At 41.3% G+C, this 20,435-nt stretch overlaps 1 protein-coding gene across 1 annotated transcript in view; it reads left to right on the top strand.

The window, feature by feature from the left end:
• T265_11488 (hypothetical protein) overlaps positions 1 to 20,435 on the top strand; it is a gene marked incomplete at both ends in the record, with an annotated part of 135,833 nt that overhangs the window by 40,544 nt on the left and 74,854 nt on the right. The window contains 2 exons of the mRNA XM_009178154.1: positions 3,327 to 3,526; positions 3,745 to 3,891. Coding sequence (XP_009176418.1) covers positions 3,327 to 3,526; positions 3,745 to 3,891 — 347 coding nt within the window. The remainder of the gene's footprint in view (positions 1 to 3,326; positions 3,527 to 3,744; positions 3,892 to 20,435) is intronic.

Here is a 20,435-nt window from a genome sequence, read left to right as displayed (position 1 = left end):
CAACATAGACTGATAAAGATGTATTTAAAATTCGTCACCATTATCATCATCATCATCACCGATAACGTCATTGTTCAAAAACGATGCTTTGATCTCCAACAAACATGTTTTAATGGGAGACCTCAGGATTGAGAAAATAATGAAGCTGCATGGGGAAGGAGGTTATTGCCGTCTTACCACAATGATATCGAGGTGCCTTCACCTCCAAACGCACATTCAGACAATCTGAATGGAAGCTGACAACCAGATCGTCACCTGCATTGGTTGCCATCCACATCTTGCAGAGCGTGCAACAAGGCGCATTGAGGATCATGCGATCACCATCCTGAGGGGCGAGTAGCCCTGGCAACACCCAAATGTTTCGAGATTTATTTCATGCCTATCTGCTTCGCCACTCTGAGTTAGTCATGGAAAACAGCACTTTCTTCCGCAAACAAAGGTTCCGCATGTGCGACACATTTCCTAACTAACTCAGCTTCTGGTGGTGATCACATTCTGGTTTTGGAAGTACCCGTTAAACAACCGAAAACTCGCTTTACTGCTGCCTCGTTAGGCATGTGGCGATATGGAAATACACGAGCTGTCGTTTTGAGACCACGTTTGTCAAACACCTGAGGGCGTCTCGGTTGCGCCGTCCGAAAACGCTACGTCCAAGCCACCGAACAAAACAGCCTGCACTGTAGCTTGATACACAATTCTCTTGAGATTCCGGAATACACCACCTTGTTGCCATAGGTTGCCAAATCACCTAACGTGACACGAGCCTTGCAGACTCGTGCATTCGCCTCATTCCTCACACTACAGTCCGAATTATTACAACTTCGAAGATACGTAAAACGCTGGAAAAAATTTAAAAGCTCGCCCCTGAATTGTAAGTGACTTCTCAATTAACTATATGTCCAGGAACAAGTCCATTCATTTTGTGGGTGCAAAGTGCATACAATGGGATGGAAGGACCGTGGTGACTTCATCCGAGGGGAGTTTCCCGTTCTCATCCTCCTTGAAAATGAAAAATATGTAAATATTTGGTCGGCATTTCAAGTGAAACGGATCGATCATTCGTGTCAACGGTGTCTTGTTTATCCCGGGACACGATAATTGTGGGTCGCTTACACGAATGGTGTGGTTCGAGCACCTTAAGGATTGTAAATATTTGGTCGACGTAAACCCTACCAGGCCGGAAAATCGCTTGCTGCTCTCGAGTCAGTGTCCCACGGGCCACCGTAAGGCGACCTAATAACCAGTGATGTCAACAATCTCACCACTTTCTGATTCAGGCCAATCCTTCTTTGCAACGTATGCTACGAGCCCCTCAGTTTTCCGGCACAGACAGCGTTTTCGAAATCCAAGCAAACAGATCAGACAAACGCTGACCTTGGGTCTCACCATCTTCGAGCAATGCGGGTGTGCGAACATTCGGACCAGAAGCCCGGTAGCGCTTAGGAGATCATATGGATTCATAAATCTCCGACACCATGGACGACTTCACCTTTAGCTTCCTGGGTTCTGCGTCACGTGTGGGTTTCAGATGGATGCGAGCTTTTGGCCAAGACAATTATTGTTCGAAGTGCTTGACCCAACCGTTGAGGCGTTCTTGTCTATTCTAAACGATCACTGTTTTTTTTATATTTCATGCTCCCGGAGGTGGTTTACTGAGACACATGGCACGGCCAACAGAAACAAACCTCAGCCATTATCGGCTTTGTAGGCCCATGCCGTCTCCTTGCCATCTCTCCTATGCCACCTGTTTGTCCACCACACTTCACGGTCGGCCGGCACCCTCAAATTCACTTCGTGAATGATAATTCGTCGAATCGAGTTAGGTTACGGCCCGGGTGGAATAATCCTCCGAAATTTGAGCAGCCGCAACGTTCACTATGATATCCAGTGCTTGCGTGCGCCTGGCGGTGCCGTGTCGCAGACGAAATTCCTAGTAATATGCAAAGGGGTTGCGGTTGCACCCCAGCATGATTTCACATCTGATGGTGAAGCATTTGGAAGAGACCCTAGGAGACGATTCTGATAGGTTCACCCGGAATCCGAATCTTCCAGTCTTTTAGTTACCAAACGATTTGTCTGCACCCAAGGAGGCCCCGGAAAGCGTGGTGGGAATGGACGCCGGATGAGCGTTGTCGGAATTCACAAATGTGTTCCAAAACGAATGGCTGTCAGTTATTGATCCACGCAATCGGGAGCTATTGGAAATGTGGTCAGTTTCAGTTTGCCGCCGGCCTGCCGTTGGAGGGCACCATGTGGCCAGACGACTCCGGCTATTTCGGAAATTAGTACTGGATGGAACAGCCTGCGATCGGAACACAGATGAAGTAATCGTTTGCAATTGCCAGTATGCACCGAGCCCAGTTGTCTTTCAAGTTTGCTGAGCCTGGAGTCAAATCTCTGGAAACAAGCACGATGTTTGAGCTCTTTACCTCGCCGCAGCAGGACATTCGGTGCGTCATAAAACCTGTCATTCGCAGCGTTGGAGCTACAGTCAGTTGGGCCGTACGCAGACACGATGTAGAGACAGCCATCATTTTTCTCCTTGGGATGCTCCCTCACAGAGGCTGCAAAACGAGCCTCGCAGAAACGACTATCACTAAGTATCCAGTCAATCAAGCATACTTCCACCCGGTGACTGAAGACGCTACCAACCACAGCAGATCCTGCGTCAGCATCCTCCGAACCACAAGAGTTGCAAACGGCAATCGGGGTCGATTGAATTATCACCTTCACCGTAGTGCCTGCATCTTAGTTTTTTTTCCTCAAACAGAGAACACATCAATGCCGATGGATTCGAATGTGAGGGAAATTGCAGCTATTTGTCCCACTTGCCCAAATGTGCACACATTTAATGCGACAGGCTTTACACGATATCGAGGCCTCGAGTTTTGATTTGAAGGGATCTTTCGATGCCAGTATCTTGTGACGCGCAAATCTTCCATGCAAAACGATGCGAGACAAAGGGACTCATGAGTCGCAATTATTGCGCCTACAAAAGATGACTATTTTTGATGTTGGGGGATGGGGAAGATGTGGTATGTTAAGAGAGAAGAGAGCCGCATACAGTAGCCTGTTTTTACTTAATCGCCCCGCTGAACGCAGCAAGTAAGGCCACCCGGCTGATAGAACCACACGACGCATGATGTTGCAGCCGTTTATTTGCTTGTGTGCGGTTTATTGACGTACGTGAGCTCGGATACCCTCAGGGCGCGCTTACCTAGACAAGAGGACTATTTGTGCCTGCAACGAAATTCTTTTGGTTCGGAAGCTTCACCGCAAGGCAGTGGTGTTTGGCAGGAAATGCGCATACATTGCAATTTTCACAGAACAATTCGCCACAGGTTCTAACCCACAATCTGCAAGATCAGGAGACTGTGTTCTTCAGAAGTCCAGTCATTGACCCATCCCGTATGGGGGACCCTGCGAGTGTCGCCGGGATACCCCACGGTATATTTCGATGGGCCGATGAGGTGCGCAAATCGTCGCAACACGGTATGGTCAAGGTTCTCCGTGATATTAAATTTCGGTAAATGGTTTAGTTAGATATGAAGATTTCATGATGCTGCTTGTGAAAATTATTCAACGCTGATCGACAGATTAGGGAGAGATTAGAGGGCTAGAAACAATCGCTCAACCTCCAACAAAGACGGCATTCTGTAACACTGGAAATATTTCTATTTACTGCAAGTAAACAGTCGCTACAAATTCGCAGGTTTGCCTGAATGCCGATTCTTTCTATTTCAGTATAACCACCCTATATGATGAGAACCCCAATAGTGCTCGTTGGGCCCCAATAGTGTCATTGGGCAAAACTTCCCGCGACGATTTTATCTACCGTTGGCCTGCCCCCAATGTGTTTGCTGACCATGTTGTCGGTGGTTTGGATTCCATGTGTGTCGAAATGTTTTAGAGACGTGAGCGTGCGCATGACAGATTGATCGCCCATATGTCATGATGCCAGAGAGTCACCTTCGGTCGAATGCTGGAATATCACCGCAAGTAAGCAAAGGTTCAACAGGGTATTTCAAGATAAGCATGGCGAACTCCACCTTGTGTTACAGCTTATTACCATCAAATCGTTCAGTGAAAGCCCCTGAATCACAGATCGCCCATTTCCCCGACAGTTGGGCACACGTAACTTGGATTGGATAGTGATAGCTCATGAACCAGGAAACTGTAGCTCAAATCTATCGAACGTCGTGGGTTAGATGCCATGTGAATCGCCCTTCAGACGCAAGAGTTATTGTGAATGTTTTTTAGACAAATGGACACCGGAATTATTCACTCCTCTCTGGGGTCACGAATCTGTATCAAGTGCTGGTTAAGCTTTCGATTAGGTGCAAAATGATTTGTGTTGCACATTGTTTAAAGTTTTCAGTACACTGAAATATATATGAGTTGGTGAGCCCTGCGCGGGTTTACCAGCACCTAGATTACCCATATTGATGCCAATTATTCAACGCTGATCGACAGATTAGGGAGAGATTAGAGGGCTCGAAACAATCGCTCAACCTTCAACAAATAATACTTGAGGGCACTGCCATTCAGTTTCGCAAGCCAACCAGCCTGTAGTGCACATGACCGAGTTTGCCGCGTTGGCTTGAATTAGCTATGCTAGGCTTGGTACTCATCTTCTTCGATCATTTATGCCACCCACCGCCCTGCTTTTACCATCGTCGTCAAATCGAGTTTTCTGGATTGCTGCGGCAGTCACCTGAATGTTGATATATATTGGACAGACAGACCCGTAAGATGACGAAACGGCCCGGCAAGAGTGTCCGAGTAGTTTTCTTTGCGCTTTTCGGGTGAAAGAAAAATATGGTTGCTAATAATAAGACAGTAAATTTACCACTGCTATACAATGCTGCACAATTTGATTTCAGGTTAGTGATAATATGTTTCATCCCTGTAGATAAAAATGAAGCAACATTCATCTAACCGGAAGCTTTCGGCAAACAAAATGTTGTCCGAAATCACAGAAATTCGTGTTCACTTACGGGATGCTTGAGAGCGAAAGGTACCATTTCTGCTTGCTTCGCGATTTGCAGATTTTCTTGCATAACCGGTCAACTAATTTGCCCTCATCTGTTTTGTGTTTTGCATTTATTCAAAGGTTTTCCAGAAAACTGAACTAGTTTTCTACAGAATCCTTGTTCATTCTGGCCAGCTGTGCCCCTTATATGGAATATTTTTGACTCACCCATACGGGATATTAATATAGCGCTTTATTGTCACTGAGTTGGCGACGTTCCTAACACCTGAATGCACACGTCTGTTCCCTGCTTCTAGAAATGTCCGCCTGGTTCGCTTACTTAGGCTGTTTATGTACAACGAATTCCAGTGTATATTTTCTGCTAGATACTGCTAGATGCACATGCCATTCAAAACAGTGTGGTCATCTCCGGGTTACTTGCACGCGGTGGAGATGCTCACTGAATGGCCACAAAGAAGACACAAGTGGAGGTGGACGTTTTATGTAAGCGGGTCGAAAAAAGAATGATGGATATCACAGTACTTGGAAATGTCACCTGAGAGGAATATTGATGTTGAGCATTGGATGACAAACCCACCTGTAAAGGTAAACAGAGACAAGTGAAACAACGCAGAAAAGGCCCCGATTTTCAAGTTTCCTCTAGACATTTGATTAATCTTGAGTCACCTGTCACCACCTGTAAATTGTAGCAGGCCAGAGCATTTCAAAAGAAAGAACTCCACAAAGTACCTAATGGGAAATTCGGATCATCGCGCTTGAACGCGCCTGAAATGTTTCTGTTCATAATCCCTGAGGGATAAGTATTGCGTGTTTTTCTATACACTTGACGGAGCCAGGTTTCCCCAACATTAGGCATAACGGTGGATTCGAACCTGCAGGTATTTACCGAAATTCCGTTATCCAGGCTCATCTACATAAATAATTATTTAAAACTCCCAATCCACCGAAATGATCGCATAATGCAAGTAAACATGCAAGTTATTGTGAACAAAGTGAGTGCAAGCTATTCCTATTATCCTTGATACTTCTGAGGATAAATAGTTTGGCAAAGACAAGAAGGATGGTCCATACCTTCCGAGAAATGTTTACTTCCGGCAGACCGCAGAAGTTTCTTCTTAAAGCCAAAGTCATTTGACATTTAGCTTCTAGTGAGACAGAGGAAATTCGTTGTTTCTGCTTGTTCTCTAACTGCTAGATGGCCGCCTCATGCGCGGTTGGTTTCACCGAAATGAAAGCCAAAATCAAATTTCATAGTTGACACAATCTACCCCAAATATAGCAGTCCGCTCAGGTCGGAAACTGGACTATCTTTCCTCGAGCGTATAATACCAAATGTTTTGTTACTTATATGTCGTGAACTAGCCCATTTTGGAGATTTCAGTTGCGACATTCACGGGGCCATTTTTGTCATTGTCTCTTGCCGGCCAGGCTGTTTTATTTAGTGCTTTTCACCATTGCGTGCTTTTCCACTGTTAACCTCCGCGTGGTGAGGTGCTCTGGACGAATACTGGCCATTCGTCTAAAATTAATGTCATGACACCCTAATCACAGCGTGCGTCTATCGTTGTCTACGTTTCACGTATTCGTCATCAGCGCCAGGCTACTTACAAATATACGCAATGATGTCAGTTGTTAGGAGATTATACAGGGCACCTCGGTATTTTTGATTCGAGAAAATAACTCTACGAACTTTCAGCGATCCAAGGTACCAATGAGGATGCGTATTACGTATGACACTGGAATGTTCTGAGTTTGGAAACGGGATGATATTTTCGGCGGCGGGAGCTCCAGATTTCCACCTATATGATGTTCTGATACTTTTCTCATGACCAAAGTTGGTGGGATAATTCTGACGAGCTTGCTCATTCCTCAGTTGCCACAAGTCGGATGGAAGCAACTATGGTCGTTTATATTAGGCATCCCAAGGAAAGATCACAAAATTTCTCCTGATTCACTTGCATTTGGAATTCTCTATTGAGTGTCGCCATACGAAAAGAAATATCTCACGCGAAGGGTCCGGAGAAAATGAGAACGCATTTTGCATCTCTGTCCTTTGTGAATAAGCCCGCAGCGAGGAAGCTGTTCACTGACATGTGGTAGTGATGGACTTGAGAACCCTAAGACGGTAATATGCATGTCAGTATTTTGTGTGTATTGGAAGGTTTTCAAGTGCAATCATGGAACGCCGTAGAGCTGTGATTTGGGAAGATCAACCAACCTAGTGAGGATTTTGTTGATCACTGCAAGTACTTCTTGTATTTTACTGGAAACCCAATAGTTTGGCTAAAACATTGGAATGCATGAGTTATTTGAAACAACGTTGTTAACATGAAACATAGAAACGCTTGGCTGCTGAAGACGCAGTTCATTATGACAAAGAAAACAGTGTCTGTGGTTAAATGTTACCAAGAAATTACAACTATTTCACGTCAGTTGCATGTTGCCATAGGCTAAAATGTTGGTTTGCTGCAGCAGCACGTGTTCGTTCTCACATGAGAATCATAATTGTTCCATAGTCCTGCAAATACACAGCAAGGAAGGGAGCTCTTCTTTATTGTTGTTCGGTTTCTGTGCAAAACAACTAATCTTTGAAAGCCAGCCCATTATTATGATTATATGCAGACGGACAAAAAATTGCTGCAACAAGTGATATTAGCAGAAGAATAAACCCTGAACTGGGAGTTCCCCAAATAGCTTATTTTGAAGAATAAATTATTTGAGCGCAATTAACTCTGCATTGACATGCCATGGTAATGAAAAAAAACTGCTAAGCCCACTGAATGAAGCAAACAGAAATCATGTATGCAGATATAGAATGAATACGTTGGTGTGTGCATTTTGAAGACGAAATTAGTTGCGCCATATGTTTTTGGACGAATCCTGCACAAAGGGCAGAGAATCCTAAGCAATTCGTGGCTATTTAAAATATGTTTTGAAGTGGAATTTATCGCGTATGCGACACCACCCTGTTAATGATTATCGGAAACACTTTATTCAATGCAATAGAATAATTGTTAATTGTAATCAAATCCGTGTTTTTCTGACATCGAATTCCGCAGATTTGTCCAACGCCTCTTAGCACAGAAATCAGTTCTTTGTGATTTACACGACTTCTTGTTTCTGCGCAGGGTGACCGACTGCCAAAAAATGGCAGTTCAGTCGTCTTTCACAAGCAATGGTTTGATAAATCCGACGGCCTGTCGGGAGGCCACATGCTGTGTTTAAGTTTGTGGACGACGCGTCATGATGATTTGAACACTTCCGGCTTTATTTTGCAATTCTCCGCCATAATTTGGCTTGACAATTACGGGTGTCAGATAGATGCGGTCGATTATTGATAATATTAACCATTTTGGTGCCCCCTCTTTGTGTGCCGATAGTGTTCAGCACTTTTTCTCTCAAACGGCGTCGGATGCTGCACAAATAAACGCCAACCATTACGCAATCTGGTGAGCTACTTTGGCCGACACATTCAACCGATATTAGTTCCGGTGCAACGTGAGTGTTTGCTAACGAGCGCTGTTTAACTTGAGAAGCGAAGTCATTAGGTCATTATTGCAATTGTGTCTTAATTGAATAACACCACGATCTTTACACTTACTTGACGGCCAAGAGAACAAATAACCAAGCGGGATTCCAATGCATAAGCTGTCGCCGAGCTAGAAGACAGGCAGAAAAGAATTTTAAATGACCAGACAAATGCACACGCTTTTGCATAAGTCCGATTTTGACCACCTGAACAAAGTCTTAACGTGCACTGTGAGATTATCCGCCAAGAAAACGTTAATTGGTTTGCTGATCCTGCTTTTCCAAGGATTTCGCTACGATGAGCTGCTAAGATATTGTGTAATTAAGGCTCCCTTCTCCAACAACAACACATGATAATGCCAAATGTGTAGCCGGGTTAATTTATTAACTGCTATTTCGTTGCAAGTGTACCAATAATGCCATAAATGAACGAAAGATTGATTTCCATAAAATGTTGTGAAACTTTTGCATGTTTTAGGCAGATTAAGATAAATTCCATAAATCAAAACAGCCGCAGTTGATTTCCTCAGTAGCGTTAATGGATTTTTCTTTCCTAACCCTTTGTGGAATATCATATTGTTTTTAAAACCGATGCCAATATTCACGTTAGCGATTGCCTCTAGAGCATTATCGCTGATAATTGTGCGCTTACTAGAGGTTATCACCAAGTTTCAATGGATTTGGAACGGCCACCCCAAATGACGTTTTACGTTTTGTTCACCTGGTATCCAAAGTTCAGAATATAATTCTTCTTACAGAAACCGAAACGATTCACGTGCATTTTCCCCTGAAACCCCAAAAGGTATGCCGATGAGTGCATTATTTCATGCTTTCTTCTACTGTTAGTTGGTTGCCTTGCAAAACGTTGCCTTGGCACATGATTCACACCCGATTAATGCGATTTTTTGAATGACCAAACTAGGCAATTTCGAGGTTGCCTAAGAATAATATGTCCATTTGATGTCGTTCAAACCACAATGTTTGCACGAAAAGGCGTTCCCCAACTTCCTTTTTGATGTGTCACCTCGGATTGAGAATTTCCATGCATCAAACGGGTTCCACATTTACTATACAATATTATATTGACTATGCCTGGTATGAAACATTTTGCCAAATTATTGGTTGAAAAAATTTTGATCAATATGCATTGTGGTCACGTGGGTAACAGTACGTTATGAGCTGACCAGAATATGAAATACGCATCTAGATCTCTTAAACTGATTCACATTGCTGGCGTCTATGCACATGTACATTTGTTTTTCACCTCACTCTAAACTTCACCCTGCTCTATGCAAGTTAACACAGCATTCAATTTCCACTGATCACGTCAGGAGGATAGCTTTTAATTGGCGTGATCCTGCAGTTTTCCAGTCGGTGAATACCTGGACGAACCTCCCAGTTGATTACAGAAGGTGAAGAAAGCGTTCGTTGTAAGCTCACGCTCGCAATACGCCCGGATGTCATATCCAGCTTACGTGCATCCGTCATGTTTCCGCCTGGATTTCGTATGGTGTGTCGACGAATCCTATTTTTGTTTTTTACGACAAGCGTCTTCTGAAGCCATTACTATGGGAATCAACTGTCGATTTCCTGCCACATTTTCTAGTTGACCTTCAAATGCTTCCGGTAGAATTTTGAACACTACACTACGATAATTTTTTATTGCCATTTTGGTGTGTGCGGCTCTCCTGTGGGCCAGTTAATTTACTAATCTATGCAACGTTTGAGGGCTTTGAGTTTGAGACGCGAGGATTTCACAAACTACTTCGAAGTTTGGAAGGTACTACTACTGTTTATAAAGGATATCGTTACCACCTACCTCTGCCTTCGGTAATTGCTAAATGTTCAGGAGTTTAAAGTTAAATGGAAAAATTGAGAACAGCGTGACATTAATCTTGTCGAGCACATGCAACTCATTAGCGCGCATATGAGTTTCAAATGAAAACTGGTTTGCCGATTGTCCAGGAAGTCATGAAATAAATGCAAATATTGATGAACATGATCACTGTTCCAGCTAAGTTAATAAGACACATAAACCCGAACAACTGCGTGATTTTCTTCTGTAAGCATTGTACATCATGGAATCGCTCTTTTCCGTTGCGAATTAAAGATAAATGTTTTCCAATCAAAGTTATCAGTATAAAATTAGGCTGGAAATACGCAAAAGATACAAACACGGGTGCGACATTAAGGTATCAAAGGCTAGTGGGCAGCATTGGCCATCGGAATATGCAATCGTTTATTACAATCTCATCAAAAATAGTCTGTATGCTACCACTCAAAGAGGCACATATAGCCAAACCGGAGGATTCAGGTCAACACATATAATCCACGAGATGAAACGCATGTCTGCATGATGGTCAATGGGAAGCGCCATTACATGAGGGACAATGCTTGTTGTCCACTTTTCTCACCTCCCGTGGGAACTCGTTCTCCGCGCGATAAAGTCAGACTTTTAGCAATTAAATGTTGCCATCTCTACTAGGATTCATAGAAAAAAATTAAAATCTTTGCTACCCAAAGTGGTTTTATCTCTTCTGGCTTGTGGTAGGCATGCGGGCTTCAGAGTGAAAATTATAAGGACTGATGAACGTACTTGCGGCTTGAGAAGCATTTGTAACCAAAGGGAAAATTTTTGCGGACGGAATCAGGAAACAGTTAGCGAGATGTTTTGGACGAATATATTGGTAAATTACTTGTTTCTTGAAACATGTTTTCTTTGCGATTTCGATCTAAATGCAAAGAACGTGACGCATTTACATTACATTACATCAACAATCTGAATAACGGAAATTCTTTTTGATTTTGTACTACGAAGCTATCAATCCTTACGCCGGTTGCAATAGCGTGACTGTTTATTGTGTGTAATCATTAACGTTGGATTTTTATTGCAAACAAAATAATCTCAGAGCTTCTAGAAACTCGTCGCCTATTCACTTTAAACTACACACTGACGTTGTAATTGCTGAGGTAAAAATTGCATCTTCCAAACCAAACGGTAGGACCGACGCTTTCCGGTGCGCCGAGTGCAATTGGAACACTATCTGAGTTGTTGTCAACTGAAATTTTCATTACCCGGAGACCTTTGTTTTTAATAGATACGACAGTATTGTCGGGTAGTTCGTAGGTGGTTTTAAAAATGTCACGCAAATCCGGTTGATGGTTAATTGTAGAAAACGCCCGTTGATAATAAGGGATACTGGGCAGAACAAACCGCAAAACGATGTGCTCGCTCCTGAAAACTGTTACTCAACTCGCAGTTGTAAACGAATACTGAACAAGGGAATAGTGGTCTTCAACAATCGGGTTTCATACAATTTGTCGGTTTACTTCATGTCTAACAAAGACTTAAATTTCGTTCTACCCGTTGGAGTGAGGCGGATCTCTGTTGGCACACCGTTTTGGAAATATCAAGGACTTGGAGAATATGGTGACCACACCAGAATATCTGGCCGGATTTTATTGAGCAATAATAATGAATGAGGTTAATTTTTCCCAAGAAACAACAACGGATCTGAAGAAAATACTTACGCTACGCACAATGGCGGTTCTAACAACCAATATCAATCAGTTTCTAAACAGTTCTTTATTTAAGTATACTTAGAGTACTTGGTTTGCTTGAGGCCTGAAATAAAATGCTGGCATCCTAAGCCCCGAGAATTGCTTTCCTTTTTATCGAAAAAGCGAAAAAGTTTTGATTACTTCAACTTTGAAAAGCACAAACTTTTAAATTTCTATTTTTGTTATTAGTAGCTATTTACACTGAAAACTGATCAACTAATCGGCCATAAGTGCACGCACAGAAAAAAAATTGCAATTAGAAGCTTACCGGTGACACCTGTAGATAAATGAGAATAAATACATTGGTACAAAATACATTATAAACATCTCGAGAATAATTTTGGGAAAATTCTATAAACCGCGTATTCCTCTTGAAAAACGCTTATTCTACACCAAATTATCACTTTTAATAGCATAAAACTAAATTTGAAACTAAAACCATAGATTTCCACACCCGCAGCACATTCATAAGCTAGCGATCCTCCTCAAATTCATTACAGTTATATTGATGCCAGAAATTCCAGTGACAAAACACAATATCTTGTCACCCATGCCCTCTTCAAGTTCATTTAGCAAAAACTCATCCAAATGAATGCGCGAGCATTTAGCTACCTTACTCGCATAAAAAGGAACATTTGAAAAGAGCTCTACCTGGTAAATGCTTTCCATTAATTGAATACCAAAAGAACCCAACAAAGATACTAACGACCGCATTGATGAACAAACCATTCTTGCGTAGATTTACGTATTAAAAACTGGTGTTCCGGATTATTGGGCGGGCATTTCTGCAATTCTAATGCTTCAATTTGCTACAAATCGGCACTGAAATGTATAATTTGATGAATGCTACTATTACACATTTTGGTCGCTAATTATTCATTATTGACGTCACGCGTTGCTTGCAAAAATAATCTGTGATTCGTCGGGCGCAAAAGCCGCAAAACGTTACACAAGATTCGATAGATTATATTCCACACAGGCAACAACTTTTAACCGTCCTTATCTAAGCAAAACAATAGTTACGCTCTAATTAAGAAAACAATGTTATTCTCACTGTTGACAACGTATGACCTAGGTTTAGTTTGTTAATTTTATGTAACGACCCACGTCAAATACCCATCTTTGTTTCACATGACGTCACCGGCTTTGAATGAAAAAAACACCCTACTGAAACTTCCCAGAGCCGTAGAGCAGCTGTTCTTTCTATACAAATTGTAGCAGCGTAAATGTATGGTACGATCAACAACTCAGCGGTGTTCCGACATTCTAACGGATATAATAAACCGACGAACTTCTGATCACTTTATATATTCACACCTTCTGTTGGTACCGGAAAACGCTGCGAATGTACGCACGTTTGTCAAACATAAACCCCAACATTTAATGTAACGTCAGGCGAGTCATGCCGGAGGATATGCCAGAAACTTTCGTGCAAACCCGCCTCAACCTACTTATATGAACGAACGAATTTTTTTACAAAACCGGAGCACCTGATAGGCAATACTACGGAACCACTCGAATTCTAAGTTTCTGCGGTGAACCCATCAATTGTTGAGAGAAACTTTAAGTATCCCAGTATACGATGCTGAAAATACGTAAACATAAATGAAATTTTCAAATGGCCGCAGACGGTTTCGAAACTGTAGGTTCAACGACAGTATCCCATTTGCCTACACTTTGGCTTATACCATGGTGTGATAGATGTCTTGGAAATCTTTAAAAAAATTAAGTTTAAAAATTGAAAAAAAGCGAATGATAAAAAATTGAAACGGGAAAATGGATGTAATTTCAACAAGCAACATCACGTTGCCATCGATGAGGTTGCCAATGTGTTTGCGACATTTGTTTATTCACATTTGTCGCGGTAAAGCGCACGGATTAGCAGGTTTTTCCGGTGGGAATTTCGGGACGGTTTGCACGTAAAAATAAGTTACAATATGCCACCCACTTTTCAGAAGTTCTTGCTCTACAGCCGTTTATCCACAAATTAAATTCACTCTCGAAAGTTTGCAATTGAATATCACAAAATATATCAATTTCAACAAGCAACATCACGTTGCCATCGATGAGGTTGCCAATGTGTTTGCGACATTTGTTTATTCACATTTGTCGCGGTAAAGCGCACGGATTAGCAGGTTTTTCCGGTGGGAATTTCGGGACGGTTTGCACGTAAAAATAAGTTACAATATGCCACCCACTTTTCAGAAGTTCTTGCTCTACAGCCGTTTATCCACAAATTATATTCACTCTCGAAAGTTTGCAATTGAATATCACAAATTATATCATTTTACTTGCTTTATTAATTTCATTTATAAAGTGTTACTTCATTTTGTTTACTTTTCCTATTTATTTTCATCAAATATCTCGAATAATTTCTTGAGGGATCTTATGCATTTTACTTTATTTATCTCTATTTACTTATTTATTTATTTATTGCTAATTGCTTCTCACCAGCGTAAGCGACGTGTTGAAATATCTAAATCGTTTTTAAATAATTGATTATCGGTTTTGGCCTACAGCTTTGCAAAACATGACATTATTGTTTCAGTTTATCCAACTGGATTAATTGGAATGGCAGAAATGCATTTTAATAAAATAACTGTAAGCAGCCAGCTCACAAACTTGTTGTCTTTGACTGTAGAGGCACCGCTTTTCTCCGAGACCAAAATTTACACCAAAGTGAGAAACGTGACTTTATCTCAAAAATCGTCCAACTTCGCTCTTAGTTTTCGCCCGAATGAACATGTTACCGACTCTGCCCCCTTACGTCAAACCACAACCATGCCCCGATCACCAAGATCGACCACTGGAAAGATACTCTCACTCGATCTGTGAACATAGCAAGAGCGAACGGCTTTAGTGCCAACTGTAATGAATTTCTATGAGACAAGCGTATCAGCAGAGATGTTAAATCAATTTAACAACGCTCCTCTTGATTTCAGAAGCCCTTCAACCTCAAATAATATGAAGTTCTGCATGATACTAAATCAGAGCCTTTTGATTCTTTCAATGTCATTCTCCTTATTGAATTCATAAGACGCACATTATAATCGGCATGCGTTCCCACGTCTCTCTATAATTTCCTACAACATATGATCTTACCCAAGAGAGCTACTATTAGTACTATTGAAAATACTACTTCTACCATTACAACTCTTCATATAATGCTAATAGCTCCGAAAACTCTGTAAATATTGCCGTCGTATAACCACACGTCAACTGTGGTTTGGAAATCAAGTAATGTCCTCAAAAATTCTTAACTTCTTGCAGCTATACATGCTATTTAAATGATCTTGTTTTTTTCCGGTGCGGGAGTCCCCCTCCTTCATATAGGCCGGGTTGTATATCGTTCTTTTTTCTTCGCTGCCTACTGTGGAAACATGGATTTCCAAATTTTGCCTCAAATAGTTCCGCGCTGCTGTAGTTTGTTTTTTTTTGTTTTTGTTTGTTGTTTATTTCTTTGGACTTCGTGTGTTGTAGAATTCAGAATATTCAGTTTAACTATGAAGCATGGTCCACTGTTTAATCTTAAGCGGACAATTGCTTAGCAAAACGTAGAACTGACCTTTATCTGCTACATTAAACATTAAGTGTTTCAAGAAGAAGCAAAACATTATGGCGCGCAATTTTCAGAATTAAACGCACATGTGAGAGAAACTGACATATTTTCTTACACGATTCAATAGGATCATTCCATCGAAGCAAACGGACCTGTGTTATCAGTGCCCAATGGGTGCGGATATTGTTTGGAGATAAACGTAATCCCGATTGCAGCTAGACTATTACAAGCTACGCACATCCACCAAAATAACCTTTCATTCCCATTGTGGACACTAGTCCTCTATATTCAATAAAATAACGCTCAGAGAAACGATGAATATCTGTGATTCTTTTCCACTCATTCTATAAGTGCAATGGAACACGAGAACATTTTGCATGCTGGTAGGGCCCAGAAGGTCAGGTAAATAGGTGTTTTGTTACAACGAAAACTGTAAGTCGTAGTTTCAGAACTCTTCGATTCCAGAAAATACTCGTAGAATGCTAAATGACGAGAGTGCTGCTCCGACGATGATTCCTCTACTGCTGGTACTTACAAGACAAAACATACTTCTTGAGTAGTGCGGGGCTCAACGCTCGACGATTTTCATTAATGTAAGGCAGTGAAGCTTCAATACAATGGACCAAACATCTCAGTATTGGAGTTACCACATTTGACGTTAGTCAGGTACAGACGAGATGACATTGAATCATGTGCGGTTATCGCATGAAATAAAAGCGTATTCTGTGGTTCAACACTTACCAATTAATGCTGGTGATTTAATTTAGCAAACGGTTTCAGAAAGTAATTAAGAAGCACATTGAGTAGCGTGTATTCAGGGTTAATATATTGGCGCAGTCAGTGATTGGTTTTAAACGTAAGCCTCCGTGGTCGAACTAAACTTGAGGTTCTTGAAGGCAGTCAGACGTTGCATTCATCAGCCACGACTAAGCGCTCATCAGCAAAGTTCTGAGGCGGCTCTCCACAGGGGCGAGGAACACAGTGTCTACCGTGTAACCAAACACGGTGTGACGATTAAATTTTGTCTGTACTTCTACTGGAAAATATAATATGTGAAATCGAAATTCAAATATGGAAAAATATTTGAGCAGCAACGGATAGCTGTTGAGCCCTTCTGCCAGAATTAGCGTTTTGGCGATTTCGGCTTGATGCTTGAATTTTTCTTCAGCCGGAAATAAACACAGGACATCCCGAAAAACAGGCGGTATTGCAGTTGAGAATGCGGAAAAAATTGCTACTCGCTTTCGCCTAAGTTTGAAGAAGCATAAGCTTTCATCTGCATTGACAACAATACCCTGGCATTCCCAATACTTACGGCGTAGAATTGACCACCATAAATTAGATAACACATATTTCGCAGTGATAGAATACAGCAAAGGATGTGCGGATAAAATAGCAGACTAGTGATTTGAGGTGTGCAAATTCGTTCAGACGGTTTCATATCCTTGTACATTTAATGATTCTTTTCCTTGAAACGGCAACTTTTATCATTGGTGCATGTATTTGCAAGATTTACTCGGCTGTACATCAATGGGTATGCTTCTCAGAAGTCAAGCATACACTACGGATCACAGCGTAAACGTTTGCGCATATTTTTGGGAATCGCGTGTTATTACTGATGGCGTAGTTCAGATTCCGGATACGCCATGTTTTAAACCTAAACTTCTTCAAAGTTTGTTGTTTCATAAGAATTCCAATTATTTTTCAGTTCAAACGCATTCTGAAAAGTGCAATTAAGTTAGTGACTTTAACAGCGAATTCAGCTGTTTGAGAATATTCATAATTGAACCTGATGAAAAAATCATCACTTCTCTTACGTAAAATATGTTGCTGTTATGCCGGATGATTCTGCCTATTTGCTGGTTTCGTCGAAACTATCGTTCGTCAGTAGCATCGTGCCGTAATATTAGACATTCTTTATCGTGATCGTTGGCTTGTTCGCCGGCCTGGACAATGCGGTTGCAAACTTTTCATCTTCATTCGAGGTGACATCATCAGTGCGTTATTGTGGAGCGTAGTAGCACGCAGCGTTGGGTTGGCGGTTGCCAACATTTCTCAACGGAAGAATTTCCACGTTTTCGTAAAATGAAGAATACTTGAATTTTCTGTCTGTCTCCATGTATCAAATTATTCAAACATTTTGTAGGTTGGAACACCTCGAACGGTATTATGAATATATGCGTTCCCTGACGGTTAATATCAATTTTCATTTACCGGAATGCCATAATCCGCAGAGATTCACATTAAAGACTATTGTCAATTTCCTTTTACGCCTGACACACCGCTGGTTACCGCATTTTTGCTAGGCATATATTGGCTTGAAACGATCGGGAGTCACGTGTGGCCCAACAACGAAAGTAGGCGGTAGAAATATTCACCATGCGGCATGCGATAGTATTCAGCATTTTGTCAGTGCTTAATTTTACGCGCCTGATATTGAGGATCGAAAATGGTCGTCTTTCTTCAGTCTGCGGAGCTTTGTTGAATTTTGTTCTTTTTCCTAGGCATCAAAACGTAGTTTCCGAGTATTGCACCAGTGCCATTAGTGTCAGCATATTTGAAGTTCTTTTGCAACGACTTTGTTGTAGACTTCCGGGTTTTTTAGTTGATCGTTTGGAAGATTCTTCTGCAAAATCGTTCTTAAATATTCCCAAGCTATAGCCGAACAAAACATGAACTCACTTTTCTGTTCTACATATATGATTTAGTGTTCATGAGAAAGTAGCAAACTTTTGGGACACAATTATTTCAAAACAAAATACACACGTCTAACAAATATAATATACAATATTGAAGTTAGCAAAAATTTGCCAAAACGGAAAAGGCGTGCCATGTGACCTGTGGTGTGCTAGATGTTACACGTTTCTACCCAGTTTGCTGGTTTGTAACCTCGAAACCGCTTACAATGAATAAAAGCCTGTTTGCTCCCAAAAAGCTATTTCTGCAATGTGAGTTCACACTCCTTCATCATATTCGGCATTAAGAATGTTCGGTATGATTATGAGACAAAACGGATAGCTCTTCTTCATTTTCCTGAACCTGGCATAATAATTACAAGATTTAACTCATCAACAAGTTGCAAGTGTCGGACATGGGACGCGTGCAATCCAGGAAGTGGTAAACGATAAAGCATCGTTCCGTAGATGCCAGCGTTTGCAGGAATATAAGAAAATCAAACGATATCCTGACCCCAATTTCCCCGCCGGAATTTCAGTCAAAAGGCAAAATGTGTCAAAATCCTCAGACTTTACTCGGAACGGAACGTCATTACAAAGCAAATACAAGCACAGTCAAATATGTTGACGTGTGTTAGGAATATTGATCATGGCAGGTATTTGTGATGATCAAGATAAAGTATCCTATTATGATAAGCACTCTAGTTTGCGTAAAAATAATAGTTTTGCAGTATGAAAGATTTCACTCTGGCTCTGTGAAGTTTTGTACAAAATTCCGCAGAGTTTATCCACAAAGTCGAGGGTCAAACATTACTCCATAATGTAATGGGCAAACTCTAAACTGCCCGACCACGTAGCTGACATAAGGCAGAATCGCACAGCTTTCATTTCGAATTGCGACGAGTTTTCTTGCAACAGAGACGTTGTCACTTTCCGCTTAAGGCAGCAACTAGACCAGATAACGATCGGATACATTTATAATCAGGTGTCATTTAGTATTCAACATCTTGTCATGAAGCACCAACGTGATGCTCTGAATAGCCAAAAGAGGGTGATATTTTTACTGGATATAAAAAGGCGACGCCGTGCACATGCTCAAGAGTAACACATCAAAATACGTACACTCGGGAAATAACGCAGACTGGTTTGAGGTGTTAACAAAGACCTTGATGGTGTTCGTGTATTTTAAACTTACTGGTTGTTGCTTCCGTCGCTTTGTGGAAAGTAATGATAGTATTTGAATGTTTGCGCACGTGATGCGACAAAAATGTGAAAATGTTCTTTATACCCAATTGATGATGATGATGGAGCTGTTGCTGGTGAACTTACGCACAATGATTCTGCCTTGAGGCACTCTTCATACATCGGTTAACCCTCCAAGCAGACAATAATATAATTTACTGAATGGAAAATCTGATAAATAGACACCACTGCGGAATGTGGCTGCCAAAATATACTCTGATCTTCCATTTTACCACTTACTTCAAAAATGCATGCACATTGGTTCAGAAACTAGCATAAACATTTCGGAATCATCCTTAAATCATTTCGACCTATTCCAAAAAGTTCGATATTTTACTATATTAAGCTTGCACTCGGTTATTTGGTGATATCTTTTACGTTTAAAAAAGGAATAGCTAAAATCCGGCTGTGTATCCATGCGAAAATTTTGTACATAGCAAGTCGTCATCAAGCGTCTCCGCCCACCGTAAAACACTGCACGAAGGTGACTGAGAATTCGGCGTTTCCGTATTCGTCTGAGGTAAATGACATTTTCGGGAGTCAGTAAAACAATAAACCCCGCGCATTCCAAGCGAATATGGCGAAGAGTGTGTAATCGAGTGCATGTCAATTATATCGCATAATATTTGTTTCTTTCGATGTATTCCTCAAATTGGCGTCAGAAAAGACGCCTGTTTACTAGTTTTGTTGGACTCCCGCTTAAATCCGGAATATGTCGGATGACCAACGCTTCGCCATACCCATCAGAATCGATTGGAGTTGCTATTCTTGAAACTACTACTGAAGAAAATTTTCTGATATATTTGAATAGCAGGATTATTTGATCTGCATCAACGGCGTAGATGAAACCAGTGTAAAAAAAGCAAACAAACATGTG

This window comes from Opisthorchis viverrini (assembly GCF_000715545.1).
Source record: "Opisthorchis viverrini unplaced genomic scaffold opera_v5_506, whole genome shotgun sequence".
In the NCBI taxonomy this organism is placed as follows: domain Eukaryota; kingdom Metazoa; phylum Platyhelminthes; class Trematoda; order Opisthorchiida; family Opisthorchiidae; genus Opisthorchis; species Opisthorchis viverrini.
Note: the sequence above shows the minus strand (reverse complement) of the source record. Positions and strands in the feature narration are given on the sequence as shown.